The 26117-nt window shown below is 39.7% G+C and overlaps 1 protein-coding gene across 1 annotated transcript in view; it reads left to right on the top strand.

The window, feature by feature from the left end:
• ELOVL4 (ELOVL fatty acid elongase 4) overlaps positions 1-24963 on the top strand; it is a 40941-nt gene extending 15978 nt beyond the window's left edge. The window contains exons 2-6 of the mRNA XM_061427277.1: positions 13651-13838; positions 15010-15090; positions 18309-18480; positions 19644-19771; positions 22321-24963. Of these exons, the coding sequence (XP_061283261.1) occupies positions 13651-13838; positions 15010-15090; positions 18309-18480; positions 19644-19771; positions 22321-22596 (845 nt within the window). The 3' untranslated portion in view covers positions 22597-24963. The remainder of the gene's footprint in view (positions 1-13650; positions 13839-15009; positions 15091-18308; positions 18481-19643; positions 19772-22320) is intronic.
• The last annotated feature ends 1154 nt before the right edge of the window (positions 24964-26117 follow it).

Genomic DNA, 26117 nt, shown 5'->3' with positions numbered 1-26117 from the left:
TTTTCTGCTAGTGCAGAGACCACACTTTCTTTTCTTTTTAAATTATGTATGTATTTTTGGCTGCGCTGGGTCTCCACTGCTGCGAGCAGGGGCTCCTTGCTAGTTCCAGCGTGCGGGCTTCTTGTTTCCGTGGCTTCTCTTGTTGTGGAGCTTGGGCTCTAGGGCTCGTGGGCTCGGTAGTTGCAGTCTGAGGGCCCTAGAGCTCGGGCTCAGTAGATGGGATGCTTGGACCTAGTGGTCCCTCGGCAAGTGCGATCTTCCCAGACCAGGAATGAACCCGTGTCCCCTGCACCAGGTGGATTCTTAACCACCGGACCACCAGGAAAGCCTGGGACCGCACTTCAAATAGCACAAGGATGGAGTTTTAATGTTTTTGATAATCTACTATGTACTACCTACTAGAGCTTCCCTGGTAGCTTGGACGAAAGAATCTGCCTGCAGTGCAACAGTTCGCTCCCTGGGTTGGGAAGATTCCCCTTGGAGAAGGGAATGGCTACCCACTCCAGTATTCTTGTCTGGAGAATCCCCGAGGAGCTTGGTGGAGTACAGTCCATGGGGTTGCAGAGAGTCAGACACGACTGAGAGACTGACACCACAATCACTATGTACTATGATAGAAAAACAAGAATTTAAAAATATTTTAAAATTTTAAATTTTTTTAAAGAATTTTAAAATAATGTTATTAAAATTTATTTAAGAGAACCACAGCAATGGCATGGATTTATATAGAATACTTGTTTTTTTTCCCACTCCAACAGAGACTTTGTATTTTTTTTGAATGATATTGATCAAGGACTCTTGCTCATTTTGTAGGAATCAAAAGGGCAGTTTAGAAATATCTTGAATGTTAGGAATCTGTATAGTTATAAAATTGAGTCACTTTGCTGTACAGCAGAGATTGGCACAACAGTGCACATCAGCTGCGTGTGTGCTCAGTCACTCAGCCGTGGCAGATTCTTTGTGACCTCATGGACTGTAGCCCACCAGACTCCTCTGTCCGTGGGATTCTCCAGGCAAGGATACTGGCGCGGGTCCCCATGTCCTTCTCCAGAGGATCTTCCTGACCCAGGGATTGAACATGCGTCTCCTGGGTCTTCTGCACTGGCAGGCGGTTCTTTACCACTGAGCCACCTGGGGAGCCCTGTGAATCAACTACACTTCAATAAAAATAAAATGTCTTGACTGTCGATTCTCACAGTAGCCGTAATAATAGTAGCTGTTTTCTAGATACTTTGTGGCCTTCAGTGTGCTTGGGCTCAACCATTTGTGGGTGCAGCCACCGTGGGAACCTCTGTGGTTTTAGAGATCACGTCCCTGCCCTGTTTGGCATGGGACACAGTTAAGCAGACAGTGCCAGGACAGGGTCATGGCATGCTAGAGGCAGTCACAGCGTGCTCTAAAAGTTTCAGAAGAAATTCATGTTTAGTGAATTTTGAGTGCAAAAAGGGTTCGTGTTGGAGTGGCTTCCTACAGAGGGTTTTCAGTTTGAACCTCAAAGCAACTCTGTGATTTGGGTAATCTAGTGGCGCTAGTGGTAAAGAATCCACCTGCCAATGCACGAGGTGTGGGTTCGATCCCTGGGTCAGGAAGATCCCCTGGAGTAGGAAGTGGCAACCCACTCCAATATTCTTGCCTGGAGAGTTCCATGGGCAGAGGAGCCTGGCGGGCTACAGTCCATGGCCTGGCAAAGAATCAGACGCGACTGAGTAACTGAGCACACACACATTATCACCCGCATTTTACATAGGAGAAAACTGCGGCCCAAGAGTTTCAAGTTCAAAGTCATGGGGCTGGAAAATGACCGATAGAGCTGGAATCCAGCTGTTGTCAGTTCAGGTCCTGCCCTCTGTCCCTGGGTGCCATATTCCCTCTGCTTTGTGTGACTCTCCAAGTCATCACCCAACTAAGATTATTCCCTCCTGTAACCATGTGCCCTTCCTTGTCAATTCTGGGAATTTGGATCTTCTAAAATTTTAAATTTTTACTAATTTTTCTTTTGATGGCCACTGAACCACCTGGGAAGCCCTGTAAATCAACTGTCAGCTTAGACTACTTGCAGAAGAAAGTTCCTTCTAACTGGTAGAAATCCCAAGTTCTTAAAAGCTTTAGAAGAAATAAGCCTTCAAAGAAAGAAGAGGCCTATAGAGCTTTTTAAGAAAATTGTTTTACTATACATAGTTTGTTGTTAGAATTAATTACAGTTGTTTGTATACAAGTAGAAGTTTCCAAGGACTTGGGTTACTTCAAAACTATTGGACTAAAAATATTTTATTATTTATTAAAATCTGGCTTACATTTTCTTAAAAGGATGCTTTTGTTTTTTTAAAAAAACTTTTTTCAAATAATTAAAAATTTAGAGTTAGACTTGTTATGCATTTGCTTTCCTGAATAAATTATAAAATGTGCTATATTCTCAGCATATATTATATATGCTGAGAATATAGCACATTTTATAATTTGTTATATATGCTGAGAATATGTTATAAAATATATATGCTGAGCATATGTTATAAAATATTCTGTCTTCTCACTTTATAGTCTTCTGCTAAGATTAATTGCTGATGGTGATTTTTCTTTAATCTGGTTTAACTCTTGGGAGAGAGGAGGATTTAGTGGTTTGATTATTGTCAATAGTAAAGACAGTGCTGACATGTACTGAGCTCTTATTCTCTGTCAGACAGTGTACGTCGTGTCTTATTCCTCCCAGCAACCCTAACATCACCCATAAAGTCAGAGAGACTGGGTAGCTTGCTGGGGCTTATTCAGCTGGTGAATGAGAATGCTGGTGTCATAAGGCTGCTAGTCTGACTTGAGAGTTCATATTCAGAGCCTAGAGAACGCCTCTAGGTTGGGAAGAAAAGGCCTAGAAGACATAGAGGGCTTGGCTCTTAGCCAGAGGGGCTCAGATGATCCCTGACATAGGACCCACCTGCCAGGTGATCCCTAACACATGACCCACCTGTGTGGAGATGCAGAGGGAACGGTGCAACAGAAGGAAGGGCCTGTGGCGTCCACGTGTGCTGAGAACGTACCCATTTAACTATCACCCATCAACCTTGTGAGACAGTTATTTTTTCTCATTAAAAAGAGTTGGAAAGAACAGTTGATCCTGCATCCATAGAGTCTGTTGCCCATCCCCTCTCTTGGTCCTCACGTCTTTTTCTATTTTCTCTTCCTTCCTCTCTGGTTGCTTCGCAGCCATTGATCCCACTCTTCCCTTAGGTGTTCCCCAGGGTTCAGCCTTCGTTCGTTTTAGTCTTTCATTCTGTGTGTTCTTTCCCTTGTGACCTGAAATCCTGGAGGGGTTCTCACTGCCAGTGACTCCTCTGTGTTTCTGCTGCCCTGGCAGTCATCTGCAGCTCCAGACCCTGCTGGATACCTCCTGCTGGGTGTCCCACGAGTGCTTCAGACAGAAGAGGTTTAGAAAGCACCTGATTACCTCCTGCTTCTCTTCCTTTATTCTGTGTCCCAGATCCACAACTTCACCATATGTGCCACCAACCGGGCCAGAAATCTGGGAGTAACCCCAAGCTTTTCTTTCACTCTCACTTCTCACATCCATATCAGCCACCAAGCCTGTAGATTTTGCTCTTGTGACTTTCACATCTGCCTATCTTTTCCATTGGCAGTGCAGCCCTTGAATCCAGGTTACACTCATTTCTTGCACAGTGTAGTGGTCTCCAAGGCTGGCTGCCCCACCCATCAGCATCAGCAGGGGAATTTGAAGGTTGTAGTACTGAGCCCTACCCACAGAGATGTTGATTCAGTAGATCTGGGGTGGAAACTAGGAATCTACATTTTTAATGAGCAGATGGTTCTTCTGTGGGCAACAGACAAATACTTGAAAACCACTGACCCAGCTGGTTTTCCTGCCTTTCCCTTTCAGTCCATCCCCTGCTGCCTCCATCAGCATCTGCTGAAAGCCACATGTGGTCTCCAGTTTCTAACCAAGGAAGCATCTCTCTGTTATCTACAGGATAAGTTCCAGCCTCTTCAGCAGAGTTTGTGAGACTCTCCCAGGTCTGATCTGACCTGTAAATCTCTAGTCATTTCCTGTCATCTTTCCTTGTATATATCCTCTACCTCGGGCTTCCCTTGTGTGTCTCAGCTGGTAAAGAATCCGCCTGCAATGTGGGAGACCTGGGTTCGATCCCTGAGTTGGGAAGATCCCCTGGAGAAGGGAAAGGCTATCCACTCCAGTATTCTGGCCCAGAGAATTCCATGGACTACTTGTATAGTCCATGGGGCCGCAAAGAGTCGGACACGACTGAGCGACTTTCACTTTCAGTTCACATCCTCTACCTCAGGCCTGCTTAGATTCCAGAGTACGTGTTTTATTTCTTGATTTGTGGCTCCTTATACATATGGTTCTCTCTGCAGGAAAGCCTTCCGCCCTTCCTATCTCCTTGCCAAGTTTCTCCTCTTTTCTTCAAGGAGTGGTTTGGGCATCAGCTCCGGAAGCTGCCCTTGTCACCTCTCTCCTGTCCCCAGACTGGCCTCTGATGTTGCTCTCAGAATCCTGCAAAGCAATTGATTTGTCATGTCTGTCTCCTCTAATAGATGATGAGTTTTGAGAGGTAAAGGACAAAATGACCTGTCCCCAATCAGTGAGCTCAGAAGGGATGAAGGGCTGTTCTATTTACTATGCTGGGTGATTTTTAAGATGTAAGTCAGGTTAAGAATAAGCAAAACTGTTGGTGGGGAAGGTATTCAAGGGAAGCCCCACTTCAGATGGACCATATTTTTGGTACCATTAAAAAAATAAAGGTGTAATTTACACATAATAAAGTGAACTCTTTTCTAGTGAACAGCTTGTGAGTTCTCTTGAACACATAATTGTTAACCATTACATGGCCTTTTAATATAGATAAAATTGTATGATTATTGACCAAACTAGTGTTTGTCAACCAGTCTCACTTGGCATGAGCTTTGTGAAACAGTCAGAGTGTTTTAGATGAAAACAGTTTCTTGAGAAAGAAGTTAACCCTTAAGGGTCTGGGAGGTTAAAATATGTCTTGGTAATTTTTATTTTTGAAATAAAGTTCCTTGCTCCAAAACTTGATTTGCAGTAACATTTAATTTTAGATGTGCTTAACTTTCATTTAAAATTAATTTAATTATTCACAACTTAAATAAGGGAAACTCATTTCCAAAGGAGACAGCTTTTCTACTTATAGAAAGAGAGACCTCATGGTTAGAAATTTCTGAATTTATAGGCATAATTTATTTTGCCAAAGCCCTTCTCATGGGTTCTCTGGAAATAGAGAAGAAATCTGGTGCCTCTTTAGGTCTCTCAGTATTTGATGAGGCCTCCTCTTTCAAAAGCTACACATCCTTGGTCTTTCCTCGGTATTTGGTGTCGTGTCTTCCAGAGCATCATGACCCTAGCCCAGGTCTGCTGGATGCGGCACCTGAGAAGGTGCGAGCCTCAGTGTGTTTATCTCTTGTCCTTCTTTCTGCTCAGGGAGCTTCTGTAAGTCTCTCTTGTTTTCTTTCCCTTTAAGGACCATGATGGATAGTCAGAGTTCTATTTGAAAAATTCTTCAGGCCTATAATTTAGGCCTGAAATCAGTGGGCATGGTGACTGAGAAGGTGGGCTCCACCGTCTCCTGCAAGTCTCTTGGTCTCTATGCATCTCATTTTTAAAATAAAGGGATCATTTCTAAATCTGAAATTCTACACATCTAATTTATTGTTGTTTTTTAGTCGCTAAGTCATGTCCGACACTTTGCAACCCCATGAACTGCAGCGTGCCAGGCTTCCCTGTCCTTCACCATCTCCCAGAGTTTGCTCAAACTCATGTTCATTGAGTCGGTGATGCCATCCAACCATCTCATCCTCTGTGGTCCCCTTCTTCTCCTGCCTTCAATCTTTCCCAGCATCAGGGTCTTTACCAATGAGTCAGCTCTGCACATCAGGTAGCCAAAGTATTGGAGCTTCAGCATCAGTCTTTCTAATGAATATTCAGGGATGTGCAACATGAAAGGCTTAAAATTGTTAGTGAAAGTGAAAGTTGCTAAGTCATGTCTGACTCTTTGTGACCCCATGGACTGTAGCCCACCAGACTCTTCTGTCCATGGAATTCTGCAGACAAGAAGGCTAGAGTGGGTAGCCATTCCTTTCTCCAGGGGATCTTCCTGACCCAGGGATTGAACTCAGGTCTTGAACCCAGGTCTCCTGCATTGCAGGCAGAGTCTTTACCATCTGAGCCATGAGGAAGGCCCAAAATTGTTAATAAATAGACTCAAAAATAAGAGCAAAATCATCAAAATAGGATGGCATAGACATGTTAGTAAACATATTAATAAAATAAAATATAGAAAGAAGACAATATGACGAATCAACTAGAGTTCAGTTTATATGCTATTTGTGCCATACTGACCCTCTCCCTCCCCTGTAAGAGCTTTGCATAGAGAGCATTCCCAAGAATGTTACATAAAACCCATTTGAATCTTGATATTCCTTGATGACAGAATCTGACTTCAGTGTTGGCAAGAGGGATAGTGTTTCAATAGAATTTTTCTTTTTTTCCCACCCCTAATAAATTCATGGTGTGGAACCCCACCCATCACTGTGTACTGACAGCATACCAGAAACATGTCTTCTTTTACTCTAATACGCATGATATATATTTGGATCCCGTGTAACTCAAGTAACTAGAGGATTTAATTCCTTCAAAAGATTATTTAAGGGCTTCCCTGGTGGGTCAGTGGTAAAGAGTCCGCCTGCCAATGCAGGAGACATGGGTTTGATCTCCGGTCCAGGAATATCCCACCTGCTGTGGAGTAACTAAGCCTGTGCACCACAGCTACTGAGCCTGTGCTCTGGAGCCCGGAAGCCGCGACTTCTGAGCCCACGGGTTGCAACTACCGAAGCCCACATGCCCTAGAGACCACGCTCAGCAGTAAGAGAAGCCACCGCAATGAGAAGCCCTGGTACCACAATTACGGAGTAGCCCCTACTAGCCGCAACTTGAGGAAAAAAGCCCGTACAGCCACAACGAGCCAGCACAGCCAACAATAAATAAAGAGATAAAAAGTGATTATTTAAAAAAAATAAACACCAAACTCAGAAGAAGAGGTCAGACCAGAGGCATAGGGTGTGGGGATAGGGCATTGGAGGATGGCCACAGAACAGTGTGATATAAGGAGAATACGTGCAGGGCTCTGGCTGTGAGAAGTGGGTCCCTGGCCAGCAAAAACTGCTTGTTTTCTTAACCCAGTATTCCTTATCTTCAATCCCATTCTTTCTCTCTGTGAAACAGTGAAAGCTGCTCAGTCGTGTCCCAGCTCTGCAAACCCATGGACGGTAGCCCACCAGGTTCCTCTGTCCATGGGATTGTCCTGGCAAGAATACTGGAGTGGGTTGCCTTTTCCTCCTCCAGGGGATCTTCCCAACCCAGGGATCAGACTGGGGTCTCCTGCATTGTAGGGGGATTCTTTACCATCTGAGCTACCAGGGAACCCTTCTTCTCCTTGCTGTTGTTGTAAAAAGTAGCCATTTTTAGAAGTTAGAAGAAAAACTCCCAAGGGGTCACCTAGTGTTCTGCTACTCAAGGATGGTCCATGGAACATTGGCATAGCTTCACTTGGAGCTTCTAGAAAGTACAATCCTACTTCTAGAAAGTAAATCTTCCTAAAGATGAGCCATACCCCCAAGCTACTGAGTCAGAACCTTCACTGTAACTATGCTCCCAAGTGATTCTTTTTCTTGTTGAAGTCGGAGAAGCGCTAATCCAGTTTCCCTGCTCCCCATCAGGCTTTACAGATGAAGGGAATGAGGACAAGTTGTGCCCTTAAGGTCTTACCCACAGCCACAGAGCTGGCCTTAAAACATCCCGCCTGTCTGCTAGTGGAGTCTCGCATGCCTTCTCTGTTGCGCCTGTTACTCCTTGTCTGCCCCCTGCCACCTCTTTTATCCCTGTTGGGTTCTGTCGGTATTTCTTCCTGTCTAGACCTTCAGCTTCTTACTCGTGTCTCTTTAAATATCTCTGTTCCGTGAGTAACACTGTGCATTAAGATATGGGCATTTTTTTTTCCCATAAGAACTTTCTTTTATTTTATTGAAAGATTTCAGTTCTTTGAAAAGTAACAGTCCTGAACAAAATGCCAACTTTTATGTGGTTTGAGAGAGTCTGTTAAAGAGAACCTCAGTTCTCCCACCATTCAGAGTTCATTGTTCTTGGTTTTACAAAATTATGATGATATAACCAATCATTTATGTCATGTGTAAACCTGCTATTCAGGTTTAAGGAAAATAATATTCAAATTAATATTTTAAGCAAAGTTTGAGGCTTACATTCAAGGATTGCAAAAACCAATGTGTGTTTTGTAGAACTGTTTGTATTTAATGGTCAGGAAGATCCCCTGCAGTAGGCAGTGGGAACCCATTCCAGTATTTTTGCCTGGTGAATCCCATGGACAGAGGAGCCTGGGAGGCTACAGTCCATTGGTTCACAAGAGTAAGACATGATTGAGAACGAGCATGAGCTCTTGAAGATTCAGTTCAGTTCAGTCGCTCAGTCATGTCTGACTCTTTGTGACTCCATGATTCAATTAACATTTTTTCTTTTTAAATTTTTTATTAAACTTTTTATTTTGTATTGAGTATGGCCACTTAACAATTTTGTAACAGTTTCAGGTGGACAGCAAAGGGACTCAGCCATACATATACATACATGTATCCATTTCCCCCCAAACTCCCTCCCAAGAATGGGCATTTTTATTTATTCTTGATTTGGGGGAAATTTTGGACCCACCTCTCTAATTTTTCCCTTGCTTGATGCTCGGAACTGCCTTTGAAGTCAGTAGGAATTGTGTATATAAGAGTAAGAAATAATGTATAATGTTAGAAATTAGAATCGCCTTAAGGTGAATTTATCTTCCTTTCTTTGTTACATAGTCAGTTCAGTTGCTCAGTCCTGTCCAACTCTCTGCGACCCCGTGGACTGCAGCACACCAGGCTTCCCTGTCCATCACCAACTCCCGCAGCTGCTCAAGCTCATGTCCATCAAGTTGGTGATGCCATCCAACTGTCTTGTCTTCTGTCATCTCTTTCTCCTCTTGCCTTCAATCTTTCCCAGCACCAGGGTCTTTTCCAGTGAGTCAATCCTTCCCATCAGGTAGCCAGAGTATTATAGTTTCAGCTTCAGCATTAGTCCTTCTAATAAATATTCAGGATTGATTTCCTTTAGGATTGACTAATTTGATCTCCTTGCAGTCCAAGGAACTCTCAAGAGTCTTCTCCAACACCACAGTTCAAAAGCATCAATTCTTTGGCACTCAGCTGCCTTTATAGTCCAACTCTCACATCTATCATGACTACTAGAAAAGCCATAGCTCTGACTAGATGGACCTTTGTTGGCAAAGTAATGTCTCTGCTTTTGAATATGCTGTCTAGGTTGGTTATAACATTTCTTCCAAGGAGCAAGCGTCTTTTAATTTCATGGCTGCAGTCACATTCTGCAGTGATTTTGGAGCCCAAGAAAATAGTCTCTCACTGTTTCCATTGTTTCCCCATCTATTTGTCATGAAGTGATGCAACCAGATGCCATGATCTTAGTGTTTGGAATGTTGAGTTTTAAGCCAGATTTTTTCACTCTTTTCTTTCACCTTCATCAAAAGGCTCCTTAGTTCCTCTTTGCTTTCTGCCTTAAGGATGGTGTTATCTGCATATTTGAAGTTACTGATATTTCTCCTGGCAATCTTGATTCCAACTTGTGCTTCATCCAGCCTAGCATTTCGCATGATGTACTCTGCATATAAGTTAAATAAACAGGGTGACAATATATAGCTTTGATGTACTCCTTCCCCAATTTGGAACCAGTCTGTTGTTCCATGTCCAGTTCTAACTTTTGCTTCTTGACCTTCATACAGATTTCTCAGGAGGCAGGTAAGGTGGTCTGGTATTCCCATTTCTTGAAGAATTTTCCACAGTTTATTGTGATCCACACAGTCAAAGGCTTTGGCGTAGTCAATAAAACAGAAGTAGATGTTTTTCTAGAACTCTCTTGCTTTTTCTATGATCCAGCAGATGTTAGCAATGTGATCTCTGGTTCCTCTGCCTTTTGTAAATCCCAATTGAACATCTGAAAGTTCTCAGTTCATGTACTGTTGAGGCCTTGCTTGGAGAATTTTTAGCATTACTAGCATGTGAGATGAGGGTAATTGTGTGGTAGTTTGAACATTCTTTGGCATTGCCTTTCTTTGGGATTGGAATGAAAACTGACCTTTTCCAGTCCTATGGCCACTGCTGAGTTTTCCAAATTTGCTGCCATATTGAGTGCAGCACTTTCACAGCATCATCTTTCAGGATTTGAAATAGCTGAACTGGAATTCCATCACCTCCACTAGCTTTGTTCATAGTGATGCTTCCTAAGGCCCACTTGACTTTGCCCTCCAGGATGTCTGGCTCTAGGTGAGTGATCACACCATCGTGATTATCCGGGTCGTGAAGATCTTTTTTGTACAGTTCTGTGTATTCTTGCCACCTCTTCTTAATATCTTCTGCTTCTGTTAGGTCCATACCATTTCTGTCCTTTATTGTGCCCATCTTTGCATGAAATGTTCCCTTGCTATCTCTAATTTTCTTGAAGAGATCTCTAGTCTTTCCCATTCTATTGTTTTCCTCTATTTCTTTGCATTGATCACTGAGGAAGGCTTTCTTATCTCTCCTTGCTATTTTTTGGAACTCTGCATTCAGATCTTTCCTTTTCTCCTTTGACTTTTGCTTCTCTTTTTTTCTCAGCTGTTTGTAAGCCCTCCTCAGACAACCATTTTGCCTTTTTGCATATCTTTTTCTTGCAGATAGTCTTAATCCCTGCCTCTTGAACAATGTCATGAACCTCTGTCCATAGTTCTTCACGCACTCTGTCTATCAGATCTAATCCATTGAATCTGTTTGTCACTTTCACTGTATAATCGTAAGGGATTTTGACTTAGGTCATACCTGAGTGGTCTAGTGGTTTTCCCTAGTTTCTTCAATTTAAGTCTGAATTTGGCAATAAGGAGTTCATGATCTGAGCCACAGTCAGCTCCTGGTCTTATTTTTGCTGACTGTACAGAGCTTCCCCGTCTTCAGCTGCAAAGAATATAATCGATCTTTCTTTGTGATTTTCTTTGTTACATAGATTATCTCATAGCAGAGTTCTTTTGCTCTCTGCATCTATCCCATGGGAAAAGCCCTCTAGTTTGTGGATGGAGGTGGGACACCCCTGCAACTTCTTTTCTTGTGACCGGAAGTAGAGCCAAGCTTTAGGATTTAGGGGCTTTGTATTAGTCTTTTTCTATAATATAGAAAAATAGAGATCTAAGTAGATAAATACCCCATGTTTTAAGGGGCCTTTTGACATAGAAAGATATGAGTGCAGAAGGACAGCATAGCGACATTAAAGAAGACTGCCCAGCCACTAATGAGACCACAGTGGCACAGTGCCTTCAACAAAAGCCATCCCACCGTCTTTTAAATTACCCTCCCTATAAGAGGACTACTATCCCTCCTGTCATTTAAGTATTTTAGTTTATTTTTAGTTCTGGAATATGTTTTGATTTAAGTGACAGACCATAATTTCTATGAATAGATAAGATGTAGGCTTCTACTGTAAACTATAAAGTGAAAACAGTTCCTCTGGGTTTTCTATTCTTGTTCTCATATTTGTGGTTTTTTTTTTTTTTTTTTTTTCCTTCTTTTTGAGTCAGTATCCCATCCTTGTTGTTGTTTAGCCACTAAGTCGTATTCGACTCTTTGTAACCCCATGGACTGTAGCCCACCAGGCTCCTCTCTCCATGGGATTTTCCAGGTGAGAATACTGGAGTGGGTTGCTGTTTCCTTCTGCAGAGGATCTTCCTGACCCAGGGGTCGAAACCACGTCTCCTATATTGCGAGGGGATTCTTATTGACTGTGTCACCTGGGAAGCCCCATCCCACCCTTCTAGCAACTCTTCTTTTATGGAAACCATAGTTATTAAATCACTTCCCAACTTTGGAAGCTATGTGATTAAATATTTTTGTACTTGTGTTTCACATGTTCTATCTTATTTTCTGTTGACAGTAATATAGAAACAGACTAATTTATTTTTATGTAAAGTATTTTGAAAGATAATTAACTTATCCAGAGCTGTTTCACATATATAGTTTTAATAAAACTGACAGTTTAAATAGACATTGTAATGAGCAATCAAATTACATTCCTTTAGGCTAGGTTTTAGGAACTGGCTAAAATTTTTTAACTATTGAGAAATATATTATTTTCCTCAAAATACAACATAGAAATAATATGCATTACCAAGAATAAATTAGACATTAGATTCACAACCTTCAAAATGCCATTTCGCTTTTAGAAATATAAAAATTGACTTCAGTGTCTTTTTATAATGTAAATTTTTGTCTACCTCATATTTCATTATTATGCATCTCAGAAATATTTGTGGCAAAACTCTGTTATAAATTTGATTCAAGATTACATATTTGAATTTAAAGACAGCTGACTCAATTTAAATGAAATAATGTGTTACATTGGAGATATATATATATTTACACATACATAAGGTAAATGATTTATAGCTTTACAGAAAAGCACTTAAGTTGATTATATTCATCAGAAAAGAATAAATTCATGTTCTCAAGAAAAAAGAAAAATGTCTTGAATATGGTGGTTGCCATTTAAATAAATTATCAAACTGTAATGACCTCTAACTTAATCCTCAACTTAATTAAGATATAACCATACTCTTGTCTTCAGCATCCAGAAATGTTCCAGGGGATGGCTTCCATTCTCCAGACCTTTTCAGCTTACTAAATTTTTCCTGCTTTTAGCATAGGAGGGAGCAGCTTCCAAACTGTGCTGATTTATTTCACGTTTAATATAAGGTCAAGTTTCTCCTTTAAGTATTTTCTGTCTGTGAAACCTTTGATTAACATTTCATCCCAAGCCTATTCTGTATTTTCAGTGAACCTTGTTTCGTCTCTTTGTTGTCAGGGTTCTCTGTCAAATGTATAAGGTGTACCTTATATAATGCAACTTCACTTCCAAAAGCTACTCCCAGGAATTGGTCTTGTTTCTTTGGTTTAAATGTCATGTAGTTTTTAAATGTATATCTTTTTAATTGGAGGATAATTGCTTTACAGTATTGTGTTGGTTTCTGCCTCACATCAACATAAGTCAGCCACTGGTATACGTATGTCCCCTCCTTCTTGAACCTCCCTCCCACTCTGTCTCACCCCTCTAGGTTGTCACACAGCACTGGCCTGAGCTCGCTGCATCATACAGAAAATTCCCACTGGCTATTTTACATATGGTAGCATACATGTTTCCATTCTACTCTCAATTCATCCCCCTGTGTCCACAAGTCTGTCCTCTGTGTCTGCATCTCCACTGCTGCCCTGCAGATAGGTTCACCAGTACCGTCTCTCTAAATTCCATACATATGTGTTAATACACGATATTTGTTTTTCTTTTTCTGACTTCCTTCGCTTTGTACAATAGGGTCTGGGTTCGTCCACGTCATTAGAACTGTATGTCATGTGTTTTTGTTGGACCTCTAAGGATCTGTATTTGGTCACAGAGGAAAGCTAAGTTGAAATGTGGCACTTCCTAATAATTTCATTTGATAAAACGTTTATCATGTAATGAATTTTGTGTCCTCTCTGTAGATAAACGCGTCGAGAACTGGCCTCTGATGCAGTCTCCACTGCCTACACTTTGCATAAGCACCCTGTACCTCCTCTTCGTGTGGCTGGGTCCAAAATGGATGAAGGACCGAGAACCTTTCCAGATGCGTTTAGTGCTCATTCTCTATAATTTCGGGATGGTTTTGCTTAACCTTTTTATCTTCAGAGAGGTAGGTTTACTAAAGTTCACTTTATACTTCCTCAGGTCTGTTGCAAATTAGAAAATAAGAATGTGTAAAACTACGATTGGAATGTTGTGCCGTAAGATAACTGTTAGCTCCTCTAAGAGTAAATTTTATGTTATTGACATAAGCATGGATAGCAAAAATCTGAAACATACATAAAGGATAAGACTTGTTTAAAGTGAAATTTGGGAGCAGACAAACTGGATTCTAAAATAACCCTTACTAGTTTTTCTGACATTGGAAGTTCCTTAACTTTTTTGAGGCTCATTTCCCCCATCTATAAAATGGGCATAATACCTATCTTCTAAAGTATCAGAGATAAGTGAGATAATTTTTGCATAGTGTTTACAACATATTAAGACCTCAGTAAATAGTTGTGGCTATTTATATTTCTCATTCAGCAGTTGCAGGTTTGGTAACTGATGAAAATGTGCAGATGTAAAATACTGATTTCAAATTTAAATCCTACCACATAATATAATTGTACTAATATTTTAGGTTGGAACTAAAATGAGTTAACTGTTATACAGCTGTTGCTGCTAATCAATGTATACTTTTCTGGACACCAACAAATTCTCTATGGCATTTTAAAAGGAAATCCTAAAAGCTAGACTGACCCAACCACTTTTTAAGTTATAAGAGTGAAAGGAGTTTGTTTTCCAAGAGACTCCTCATTAGTGTTCAACCTGAACCCAGCAAGCTGAACTGGTGATGCTAAGAAAATGAACCGTATGCTCCTTTTAAAAAATCTCTTTAACTGACAGCGTAGCCTATAGAAACTCAACATCATAAAAAACTTTAATTTATTTGGCTACTTTACCTAATTTGTTAGATGCAATCCACTCTGGTTCAAAACTAGAAACCCATGCAACTCTTGCAGCATGATTAATCACAGTTTCTCTTAATATTATAATATAGATAGAATGTCTCAGTCCAAATTTTACATGTCATTTTAAATTTAGATTTCAACTTAAGAATAAATTGATGGATGATTAATTTTAGAAATTCCAACATATTAAATGTTTAGTGCATTTGAAATTTATTTTTAAGACAATATTGCTTTTAAAAATATTTTGGAAGTTTGCACATTGTATGTAGTACTTTTAAATGCTATATCTTCTAAAACTTTACTCCAAATGTTATTTGCTTTTTCCAGTTACTCATGGGATCATATAATGCAGGATATAGCTATATTTGCCAGACTGTGGATTATTCTGATAACGTTCATGAAGTCAGGGTAAGTACATTAAAAATACTGGTAATCAGTAGAAGTTGGTTTAATTTTGTAGTCTCTAGTCTGTGAAAAATATGCTTTAAATGTAGTGGTAAAACTATAGTGGGATTGTTTTGGGTCAGTAAAACTACTTTTTAAAAATTACATAATTTAAAATCCATTTTCCTTCCCCATTATCTTTTCTCATTTGATGATTTGAGAGTGAATATGTGTTGGACTACTGAAATGCAGTACTCAAAAAAAAAATAATAATAGTTCCATGTTTAGTATAAAGATTATATTTTAGATTTTTGTTTTTTTGGGTCAAGAATAGAAACTCTTGAAGTTGAATTCATTTGTTAAGAAAGTATGAGGAAGACAAATATAAACGATTTAATGTTTAGTAAATTAGGCATAGCACAGCTTGTATAGGTATAAACCCAGTTTCTGAGAAAAATATTTGAGAAAAATAGACTAGTAATACAGTGTTTTCATATTTTACTTTGTAGTCACCTACATCAGTAAAATTGCCATTTTACTCAAGTGAAGAAACAAATTATCTTACTTTGTTAAGTATTTATTGAATGCCTCTTGTATACTGTGTTCATATTAAACATGTGTCCATAACATATGTTATATCTATGTGTGTGTTTTATATTAGATATAATATATGTAGTAATAATATAATATGTAGTAGCTGGCCCTGAAAAAAAATAGCTCTTTAGCATTGGGGTTCAACAATATAAACACTAGTATTCATCAAGACCCAAGACTTGCTTTAATGTATTTATGATTTTATGCCTCTGTCTTCATTTCCCCATTAGAAGACTTAACATGCTGATGAAAAATTACCCCTTTTGGTTGTCACGTTGGTTTTAATCATTCAACAAATGTGTATTGAACATCAGCTATACACAGATAGTACTGGGAGCCCAAGTGGAAAGGCAGACAGGGATCCAGCCTTTGTGGAGCTGGCTTTCTAGCTAAGCGGGGAGAGGCAGTCGTGTAAACAAAAGGTTAACTGGGAGCTCAGACCTGAGATTGCCTGAGGGGAGCCCCTTTGTTTAGGTTTGTTGCTAGAGAACCTTCTCCTGGTTGGAGCAGAGGAGCACTGGTCTTGCTTGCATCTGGAGAGAGAAAAGGAAACTTGTCGGACTTGCTTTCTTTGAGGAGTGAGCTTAGATAAACCCTTTGGGTGAAACAACATGTTAACGTTTGGGGGATAAAGTTTTTAAAATACCACTCTGGGCATTGTGTGCCTGCCCTCTGGCATGCGTAAATTGATCAGTTCTTTAAAAATGTAGCTGTTGTGAGACCTGATATCTAGGAGGAGAAAGGACAAGAGTGGCAGCAGATTGTATTTGAACATTTCTTCCCTCTCTGTTATTCTGAGATGTGGCAGAATAAGTGTTTTACTCAGAGACTCATCTTTGTATTCGTTGTTATGTAGCTAAGAGGGATCTTCTCACTTGATGTAGCTTTTCAGTTCCCTGGTGGCTCAGATGCAAAAGAACCTGCCTGCAGTGCAGCAGACTTGGGTTTGATTGCTGGGTCAGAAGATCCCCTGGAGAAGGCAGTGGCTACCCATTCTAGTATTCTCGCCTGGAGAATTCCATGGACAGAGGAGCCTGGCGGGCTACAGTCCATGGGGTCGCAAAGAGTCAGACACTACTGAACGATTAACACTTTCACAAACTAGAAAGAAGGATTGTTAATTACTGTTTATGAATCATTGCTGATTTAGAGTGCCAGATAAGAGGGAAAATAAGACATGACCTCTTCCCTTCTAGACAGAGTTTGCATACTCTGTTGCTAAGTCAAGTCCAAGTCCGCAGACTATATCTCACCAGGCTCCTGTGTCCATGGAATTCTCTAAGCAAGAATACTGGAGTAGGTTGCCATTTTTGGCTCCAGGGGATCTTCCCGACTCAGGGATCAAACCTATGTCTCCTTCATTGGCAGGTGGATTCTTTACTGCTGAGCCACCTGCAAAGCCCCTTACTGCACCAAAATGTTACACTTTAAAAGGATTTTCCAGGCAATAGTACTGTCGTGGGTTGCCATTGCCTTCTCCGACTAACATAATAGTGAATATTAAATATAATGTTGCTGTCAGTAGTTCCCTATTTCAAGTTTGTTTTCAAACAACTTTATCATTTTCAACAATGTTATTATGCAAACAGACTCAGTAAATAATTCTCAGTTTGTAGATACATTATTTTTTTCTTTGGCTGTTCTCTTTTTTTCCTTGCCTACACTTTATAATCGTAATTTTGTTTTTCAAAAGCGAACAGCCAAACCCAAACAAACACAAACCCATGGCATCCAACAGGTGCTCTTATCAAATGAAGAAAGACCCCATCAGCTCTGAAGAGCCTAAGCCTTCCTGTGAATGCATCTGCCAAACTGCTGACACACACAGGTTTACCGTCAGATTTCAGTTTTGTACCGCTGCCTTTGCTGTTGGTATATAGGGCAGATGTCATAGAAAATACTTGACATAAGAAAGATGAATCTAGATTACTATTTTAGTGGGATTCTTGTGAAATATTTTAAAATGTATATACAGAGGTCACCTCTCACTGGATCCTTGGATCCTTAATCTCAGCGTGTAATGTAATCTTTCTGCACCATCTGGTGTCTTAATTAGAGCTCAGGAAAAGAAAAGACTTACTCATGTAAGCAGGATTATATTTATGACCTAGGAAATATTTGTTGCGTGTGTGTGTTTATTGCAGTTTATCATTTTAAAAATTTCACTGCCTAATAAAAAATAATGTGGTTAAGTATTTTGTTGCACATGTTAAAGTGAGAAAGAGAGACCAGTTGCTACTCAAGCATACTTGCAAGAATATCTGAGGCTGGAATATAGGCTAGGCATGAACAACTGAAATACCTTTATAGAGTAAATATCTCAGTTTCTCTACCACATTGAAAATCATAGCAGTTGAAAGTGTTCACAGCACTGCAATCAGCAGGTTGGTACCCATGACATCGGCTATGAAACAGACTGAAAATTTCCTCTGAACTGTTGGCACAGTGTAGATATAGATTTGGACTCTTTTATTTCCCATCATTTTCCCCATGAATAAATGCCTACGTTTCACACCCACTTAAACAAAAATGATTCTATGCCTCATACATTTTGTGCAGTAAAAATTGCTTAAGACTTAACTTTAGTAGACAACCATGTGATAGTATCATCCTGGTGTTTATAAAATGCTTTCCCTTTCTTTCTGCAGATAGCTGCTGCTCTGTGGTGGTACTTTATATCTAAAGGAATTGAGTATTTGGACACGGTGTTTTTTATCCTGAGGAAGAAAAACAACCAAGTCTCTTTTCTTCACGTGTATCATCACTGTACCATGTTTACGTTGTGGTGGATTGGAATTAAGTGGGTTGCAGGAGGACAGGGTGAGCATCTTCAGGAATGTGTCCCCGGGTACTAAATTACATAAATGTGTCGGGTGGAGAGTGGTGAGAATTTGACTTGGTCTAACAGCAGCCCCCTCCAGTTTTCTTGCCTGGAGGATTCCATGGACAGAAGAGCCTGGCGGGCTACAGTCCATGAGATCCCAAAGAGGAGGCTCATGACTGAGCAACTAACACACACACACACACACAAATATATAACTTACTTCTAGGCTTAATTATTCCTGTGTTAATGTCACTTTAAAGAAATTTGAAGAAAGTAGAGCTTTAGCTGTTTATCTGTGACTACTTTGACACCTAAAGATTTACCCCAGAGATTAGCATAAATGAATCCCAAGTGTAGCAAACAGTATTTTGAGAGGGAGCAATTCTAGTGGTTCTGATCCAGAGGATACCAAGATAGAACTTCTCCATCTGAAGGTTCCGTCTCTTCTCCAAGCCCAGAGCCTGCTCTTGTTCTCAAATAGGCCCCAGTGTACCTACTGCTTCTTACTCAAAGGAAATTGTATGTAGCCTTCTCAGTATTGAAGAGAATCTGAACTCATAGTTTGGCCAAGATCTGCCTCCAGCTTTTCAGATGCCTGTACATTGGAGATAATTCACATCACTGAGCTGGAAACAGACCGTTCCTCTGATGGGGACCCAGGGTACAAGTCATACTACACTTCACCTTGCTACTTTACTTTTAAACTATTTAGAAATCTAAGAAATGAGTACTATTTTGTTGTAGCTATGTGTATCGGCACGTGTAAAGACAATAATGAAGGATTTACAAGTCTGTTTAAACCATTATATGTACCCTGGCTTTTATTCCCCCAAGAGCAACAGAATGAAAAATAATATTGGCAGTATTAGGACCTACTTAAGTATATTAGGGCCTATTTGAGCCACTTGGGAAGTCCTTTGACTTTGAAGAACACCCATTTTTATTTATATGGTAAAAGCTGGAGTCTAAACTGTAAAAATATTTGGCATTATCTGAAGAGAAGGCTTGTCCATTAGAACTATTTTACAACTTTTATTTCTCATCTATACTCAGAATTAAATGTTGGAAAATAATGTAGATTGATTTATTTTACGTTCAAATGGTTTATCACCTATTAAATAAAGATTTCTGTGTCTTGTAACTACCTCTTTTTCTAAAGCATTTTTTGGAGCCCAGATAAATTCCTTCATCCATGTGATTATGTATTCATACTATGGGTTAGCTGCCTTCGGCCCGTGGATTCAGAAATATCTCTGGTGGAAACGATACCTGACCATGTTGCAGCTGGTAAGTTCTCAATTAAAACACTGAGAATGTTAGACTCTCATTAATTGTGAAGTGCTGAGTTATTTTCAACCATTTTATGTTACCAAACTGGCTTTCTCTGTGCTCCAACGATAGGAGTTGAAGTTGATAGAATAGGAAACAGGAGTCCAAAATGGCAGTGGCTGAAAGACAAGGAAGGGAAAAGCCCGCAAAGATAGAACAAAGGAAGGTTTGAGGACCTCAGGTAAAACAAACAGCATTCTTGGCTAGCCCAATTTGCATAGGGCAGGCCCAGGGGGAGGGAAAAACATATAAAAAGAGGAGCCAAAGGGCTCTCTCTCTCTTTCTCTCTCCCCTCCACCCCGCATGGTGGGGCGTTCTCTTCGCGTCTTTGGGTCAACATGCCCTCGCGCCTCGAGGATGGATCTTCCTGCTATTATCTAAATAAAAAGGAGCTGTAACACTGATTTGTCTAAGAGCTATAACACGGTCCATTTGAACCCTGAGAGCTAGAACACGGTCTGTCCAAGACCCGAGAGCTGTGACACGCCAAGCGCTTTAATGTCCGTCACTCCAAATCTTTGTTGTGGATGAGACAGAACCAAGGAGCATACACTCGTCTGACAGTTAGAAAAATAACTTCTTTCTTAGTTTTTTCCCACTTAAAATGTTATTATTACTTCTCTTCATTCTGCCCTTAAATAAATTTTCTGTTTTTTACTCCCATTTTTCCGTCCTTGTGAACAGATCCTATACATTTAGAATAGGAAAGTTGTATAGAAGTCACAGAGCCAAGGAAGGGGTGGGGTAAAGGATGGGACCAAGGGGAGCTTCCCTGGCCACCCAGTGGTTAAGGCTCCATGCTTCTACTGCAGAGGGTGTGAGTTTGATCCCTGGTCAGGGAACTAAGATCCCATATGCAGCGCTATGTGGCCAAAAAATAAATAAGTTAAAGGACGAAAGATCAAAGAACTCTTATTTCTCTAACACACAATCCTTAGAGAGCAGAGCTTGGTATACTCAAATGTTCATCTTCAGAGCAGACAGTTCGCAGCACCAGCCCCTAGTAGGACTTCTGGTAGCATCTGGGTGACTGAGTGCAATCTTCAGGAAATCCAAAACCAGCCTGGTAGCTATTCTTCAAGCCTTGGAATTTATTATAATTTGCTTTAATCATAGCATGTGCACAATTTTATCAGTGGAATCACATTTGGAAATATCATTCATCTCTGTTTTAAGTTGCCAAACAACAGGCTACCCAAACAGGAAGCACAGCTTTTGGGGAGTGCTGGGTGCGCAGGATTCATTTGTAAGTAAAATGCTACAGGAAGCTTCCTCCAGTTTTTGTGTAACCTGTTTACACAGTTTGTATAATTCGTTTCTCTCAGTTATTAGTAAATGGACCCAAGAAAATGAGATGAAGACAGAAATCATGTGAACTGTTGTAATCTACTTTGTGGGAAGACTGCACCTGATTCTCCTTGAGCGATGCCCCACTCAGTCACCCCCCAGACACACCCTTTTCCAGCGTTGCAGGTTCTAAGAATCACTGTGAAATCAAAAGTCCCTAAAACCTGGATTTTGCCTTGGGAAACTTTTAAAGTTTTTTAGTCTGATAGAAATTTGGAGCTATATATGGGATAAAATTTTAAAATAATATTTAATATAATATTGATAATGCTATCCTTAACAGAGAAGCTGCAATTGCCCATTTTAAATAGGGTGTTAATTTTGTGAAGGGTAGTGTATTTCCAAGGCAGAAGTTCTCACAGCAGTGAATCTTGTATGTTAACCTTGTAAAAAATTAAGTGTTTAACCCCATGGAATTAACCCCATGGAATTCATAAACTCTTATATTGAGAACCATCCTCTCCTTTTATACTTATTATCAAATACCTACTAAGTTTTACCAAGAATCTTAGTTTTTAAAGGATTGTGTTGTCAATTTTTAAATTAATTTTTCATTAATTTTAAAATGCATATTTACCTGTTTCCTATAAGAAAACAGATAATGAACCATTCTGATAAACTCATTTTTAAAAGTATTTTTAAAAGTATATGTACCAGCTTGCTAACAACTTTGTGGAAAGAAAGCAATATATTTGGGAGGAAAACAAAAACGAAAGTGCCTTCACTCTCTTAGGCCAGTGATAGTCCCTCTCATTAGATAATGTTATTCAGCATTATCCAAAAAATAATCCCCAGGGTCCAGAGGCCAAGGGCCCAGGAATCGTGGGGATCAATGCGGAGCCCTACCCTCAGGTGGTACGCGAGGGAAGAGACGGACAGTCCAGAAGTCAGCAGATGCAAAAGACATAATTCCTATGAAACAGAAAACCAGCACAAACCAGAACCCTTTGGTTAAAGGGATGGAGGACCCCATTGGGTGGGGGTATTTGGGTCCTAGCAGGAAGCCCTCGTTGAGGACATGGTTTTGAGATGCGGCCCACGTGAGAAGGAGCCAGAGAGCTCTTAGGTCTTGGGCGCTGGGGGCACGCACGGGCCTGTCTGGGTCGTGACAAGCTGTTGGCTCCCCACGGTAAGCGCACCTGTGCTGTTCTGTTTTTCAGGTTCAGTTCCACGTGACCATTGGGCACACAGCACTGTCCCTTTACACCGACTGCCCCTTCCCCAAGTGGATGCACTGGGCTCTCATTGTCTATGCAGTCAGCTTCATATTCCTCTTCCTTAACTTCTATGTGCGGACGTACAAAGAGCCTAAGAAAGCAAAACCCGGAAAAACAGCAACGAATGGTATTTCAGCTAATGGTGTGAACAAATCCGAAAACCACCTAGTGGTAGAAAATGGCAAGAAGCAGAAAAATGGAAAAGCAAAAGGAGAGTAAAATGAACTGGGCCTTACCTGGGGTTGACAGTGAGGAAGTTCCCACTTCATTTAAGATTTCAGGGAAAACAGAAGCAAATGAGGGTTTGAGGGTGGGGAGCAAAAAGGCAAATGTGCTCTATGTATTATTAGTAACCTTTAGATTGAGTAAAGTGTTAAATACAACACCCAGATGTTTTATTTATGAAGTTTTTATTTTAAACTTTTTTTTTATCAGCCTTGATGTTGTCAGACCAAAGCAATCATCACGTGACTTTGGAGACCCTTCCCCCGCGCCCCTCCCCCTGCATTCACATCAACAGTGCATGAGATTTTTCATTTCTCTTCATCCTTCAGTGTGATGATCACAGAAACACGGTCTTTATGCATTTTTTTTTTTTAGCTAAATTGCAACTTAAGTACTGATGAAAATCAGTTACCTTATCTTTTCTGGTCCCAAACTGAAAATGCAGATATTTTAAAACGTGCACATTTGAATTCATTTGCTGACTGGAATGATCAAGTCTCTCCACCTGTAGTCTGAAGATACCCTTTTGGTTGGAATTAAATTTTAAAAATCTGATGATCTTTGTAGACTCTTAGAGGCTTTATGATGATGGTGTTGGTGAAAATAGAATTACAGTAAAATCCTGTCCAGTGGCTCAAAGTTCACTGTGACCTGCAGCACAAATCACTGTGGGAAACAATTTTTGTGATTAAAAGGCAGCCTTTCAATACTCCTGTTACTACTAGATATATATTATGAAAATTAAGATTACTGTCTGATTGGAACATGAAACAATTTATGTGTCTACTAGTAACATCATAAAATAGTTCTACATTTATGTGCTGTTAGAAGAGAATATGTTGATTTTTATCAGGCTTTCCTTGTTTTGATTTGTGGCTGTTACCGATTTTTCATATGTGGAAATACACCTACCTCTTCTGTTGGAAAGAACATTTAAAATTAAATAAATTTTAATTAAAAAATCAAGGAGTCCTCTAATGTAAATTTTAATACTAACTTTCAAATTCACTAACTTTTTTTTTTGTTTTTTTACAAATAGCGTACAGCAAGCTTTTTTGTGAAATTATCCTTCTCTTTCAATGTGTTTAATTTTGGAGTGATATTTCTCTGTGTCAGAGTTGCAAGATCTTATTTGTAACTAGATACGAAGTGTAAACCCGTTTTGGTGCGATATTCTTGACTCCTTGGTGCTAAAGATCATTAAATTCAATGCTTGATTATTACAAGGTGTTAATTGCTAAGACATAAAGTGAGTAAAAGTGAGAGTAGTCAGAACCAGAAAATTAAATTTGCTTTTTACCAATGAAGTATTTCATGTAATGTAAAAACACAACTGGAAATTCACTGGGAAAGAACATGTACTATGTCTTATTACATAGGTTAAATTGCTAGTGGGTATTGCACAGAGATCTTGTGACCAAAAAATAAAAAGGCATGAGTATTTCTAAGTATCTTTAAGATATCAAAACTGCATGTGCAGGATGTAATGCTGTTTGTGCAGACTATTTCAGAATACTTTGTAAACTATGAAATATTTATTGTGCATTCAAATTACACACTCCCCCCCTCCCCCTTCAAGGCATGCAGACATGAGAACTACAGAAAATTTGCAGCACGTAATAGTTTGATCTAGGAGGATTCAACACTTTTGTTTTTACCGCTCAGTTTGTAATGACTAGAGATTTGTAAATCTTGTGAACATTCTGTACTGGTTCCCTAGAGCTATTCATTCCCCGCTGCCTGATTTCAGCACAATAAATATACTACTGCTGTGGGAAAAATGATTTTTTTGGCTACTCAGTTTGTTATAATATAAATCTGCTAGATATTTATTTATTTAATTCAGTTGTTAATATTCTAAATTATTCCCTGCTGCCAATTTCTAATGTAGACAAGAAATGAAACTAGAACTTGGGTGTCAATAATTTCTGGCAGAAAGCTTATTTTTACATGGTAGCATATTTTTACTTTAAAACTTAGATGTATCTTTGGAAGAATTTTTGGATCCTGACATATCATTTTGTTGTGAATTCTTACATTTGTCATTTCAAATGTAAGCTTTTTTTTTTTTTTTTAAAGAAACTTTTAATTTTATATTGGAGTGTAGTTGACTAATAATGTATTGGTTTCAGGTGTACAGTGAAGACATTCAGTTACGCATATCCGTGTATCTATTCTTTACCAAATTCTTTTCCCATTTAGGTTGTTATATAATACTGAGCTGAGTTCCCTGTGCTATGCAGTAGTAGGTCCTTGTTGGTTATCCATTTTAAATATAGCAGTGTGTACATGGTAACACTATTTAATGGTGTGCTGTTTTTTGTTCTAAAAATAAAGTTAGCAAGTTCTCCTGTGCTGATATTTAAATCTTCCATTCTTTACTATACTTTAAGTTTTTTTTTTTTACCAAAGATAATTTTAAGATATAATAAATACAGGCTTTTCTGATCGCTTTCATAATTTCTCTATCACCCCACTAAATACACATGCCTCATATGTAAAAATCAGTGAGGAGGATTGCATCCTCTTTCTGGTAAAACTTTGTCATTAACTTAAGAAAAGTTTTCTAACACAGAAAATAGGGAATTTCTGAAATATTTGCATTGACTAGAAATAATTGAGATGTGTTAGCAGTGTGTTTTCCCATTGAATTGATAACTATGTCTCTCTTTCTTCTCTTTTCTGTGTTACTCCTGGCTCTGTTTTGCTGGTGGACGCTGACTAGTTCCAGTTTTAGCATTATTAATTTAGTTATTCTCTTTTTCACCCTTTCCACGCATACTCTGAGGCATTCAAAAATATTTCCCTATAGATTATTATATTCACATTTTAGAACATGAAATCTAGCAGTGCTTTTTTATTTATCAGGAATATTTTAATTTGAAAGCTTGCTTCATATAGGTTAGTTGCTCAGCCATGTCCGAATTTTTGCGACCCCATGGACTGTAGCCCACCAGGCTCCCCTTGTCCATGGGATTCTCCAGGTAAGAATGCTGGAGTGGGTTGCCATTCTCTCCTCCAGTTCTTCCTGACCCAGGGATTGAACTAGGGTCTCCTGCATTGCAGACACATCTGAGTCATCAGAGAAGTGCTTCATAGAGGGATACCCTATAAATGAGAAAGAGAACCTAGAGATGGAGGTGATTTTGCTGTCATATCTGTTAATAATGTAGTTGAAGCCTTGGGTGTTGACTGTTGGGGCAGAGCTTTTGAATCTCACCTTCAGTAGACTGTGACAGCATGCTGAACTGTTCAGTCTCTCAGCTCTTGCCTTATTATCGCCTTAACCTCAGCCAGCCGTATTTGTAACATTGTCCTTACTGAGAAAAAGATGACTTTGGATGTATGGGCTGTAAGTGGCATCCTCACTACAGACCTGGGTGACTCAGAGTTAGGATTTTGCTGGATGATCAATAGGGTCAAAGAGCTGAGAGGGTGAGCAACCTGCCCAGGCACACAGCATCTGAGCAGGAAACACAAAAGCTGCTTGATGAAATCAATCATCTGCCACTCAG

This window comes from Bos javanicus, chromosome 9 (assembly GCF_032452875.1).
Source record: "Bos javanicus breed banteng chromosome 9, ARS-OSU_banteng_1.0, whole genome shotgun sequence".
Taxonomy (NCBI): domain Eukaryota; kingdom Metazoa; phylum Chordata; class Mammalia; order Artiodactyla; family Bovidae; genus Bos; species Bos javanicus.
This window is presented reverse-complemented; position numbering and strand designations above follow the sequence as displayed.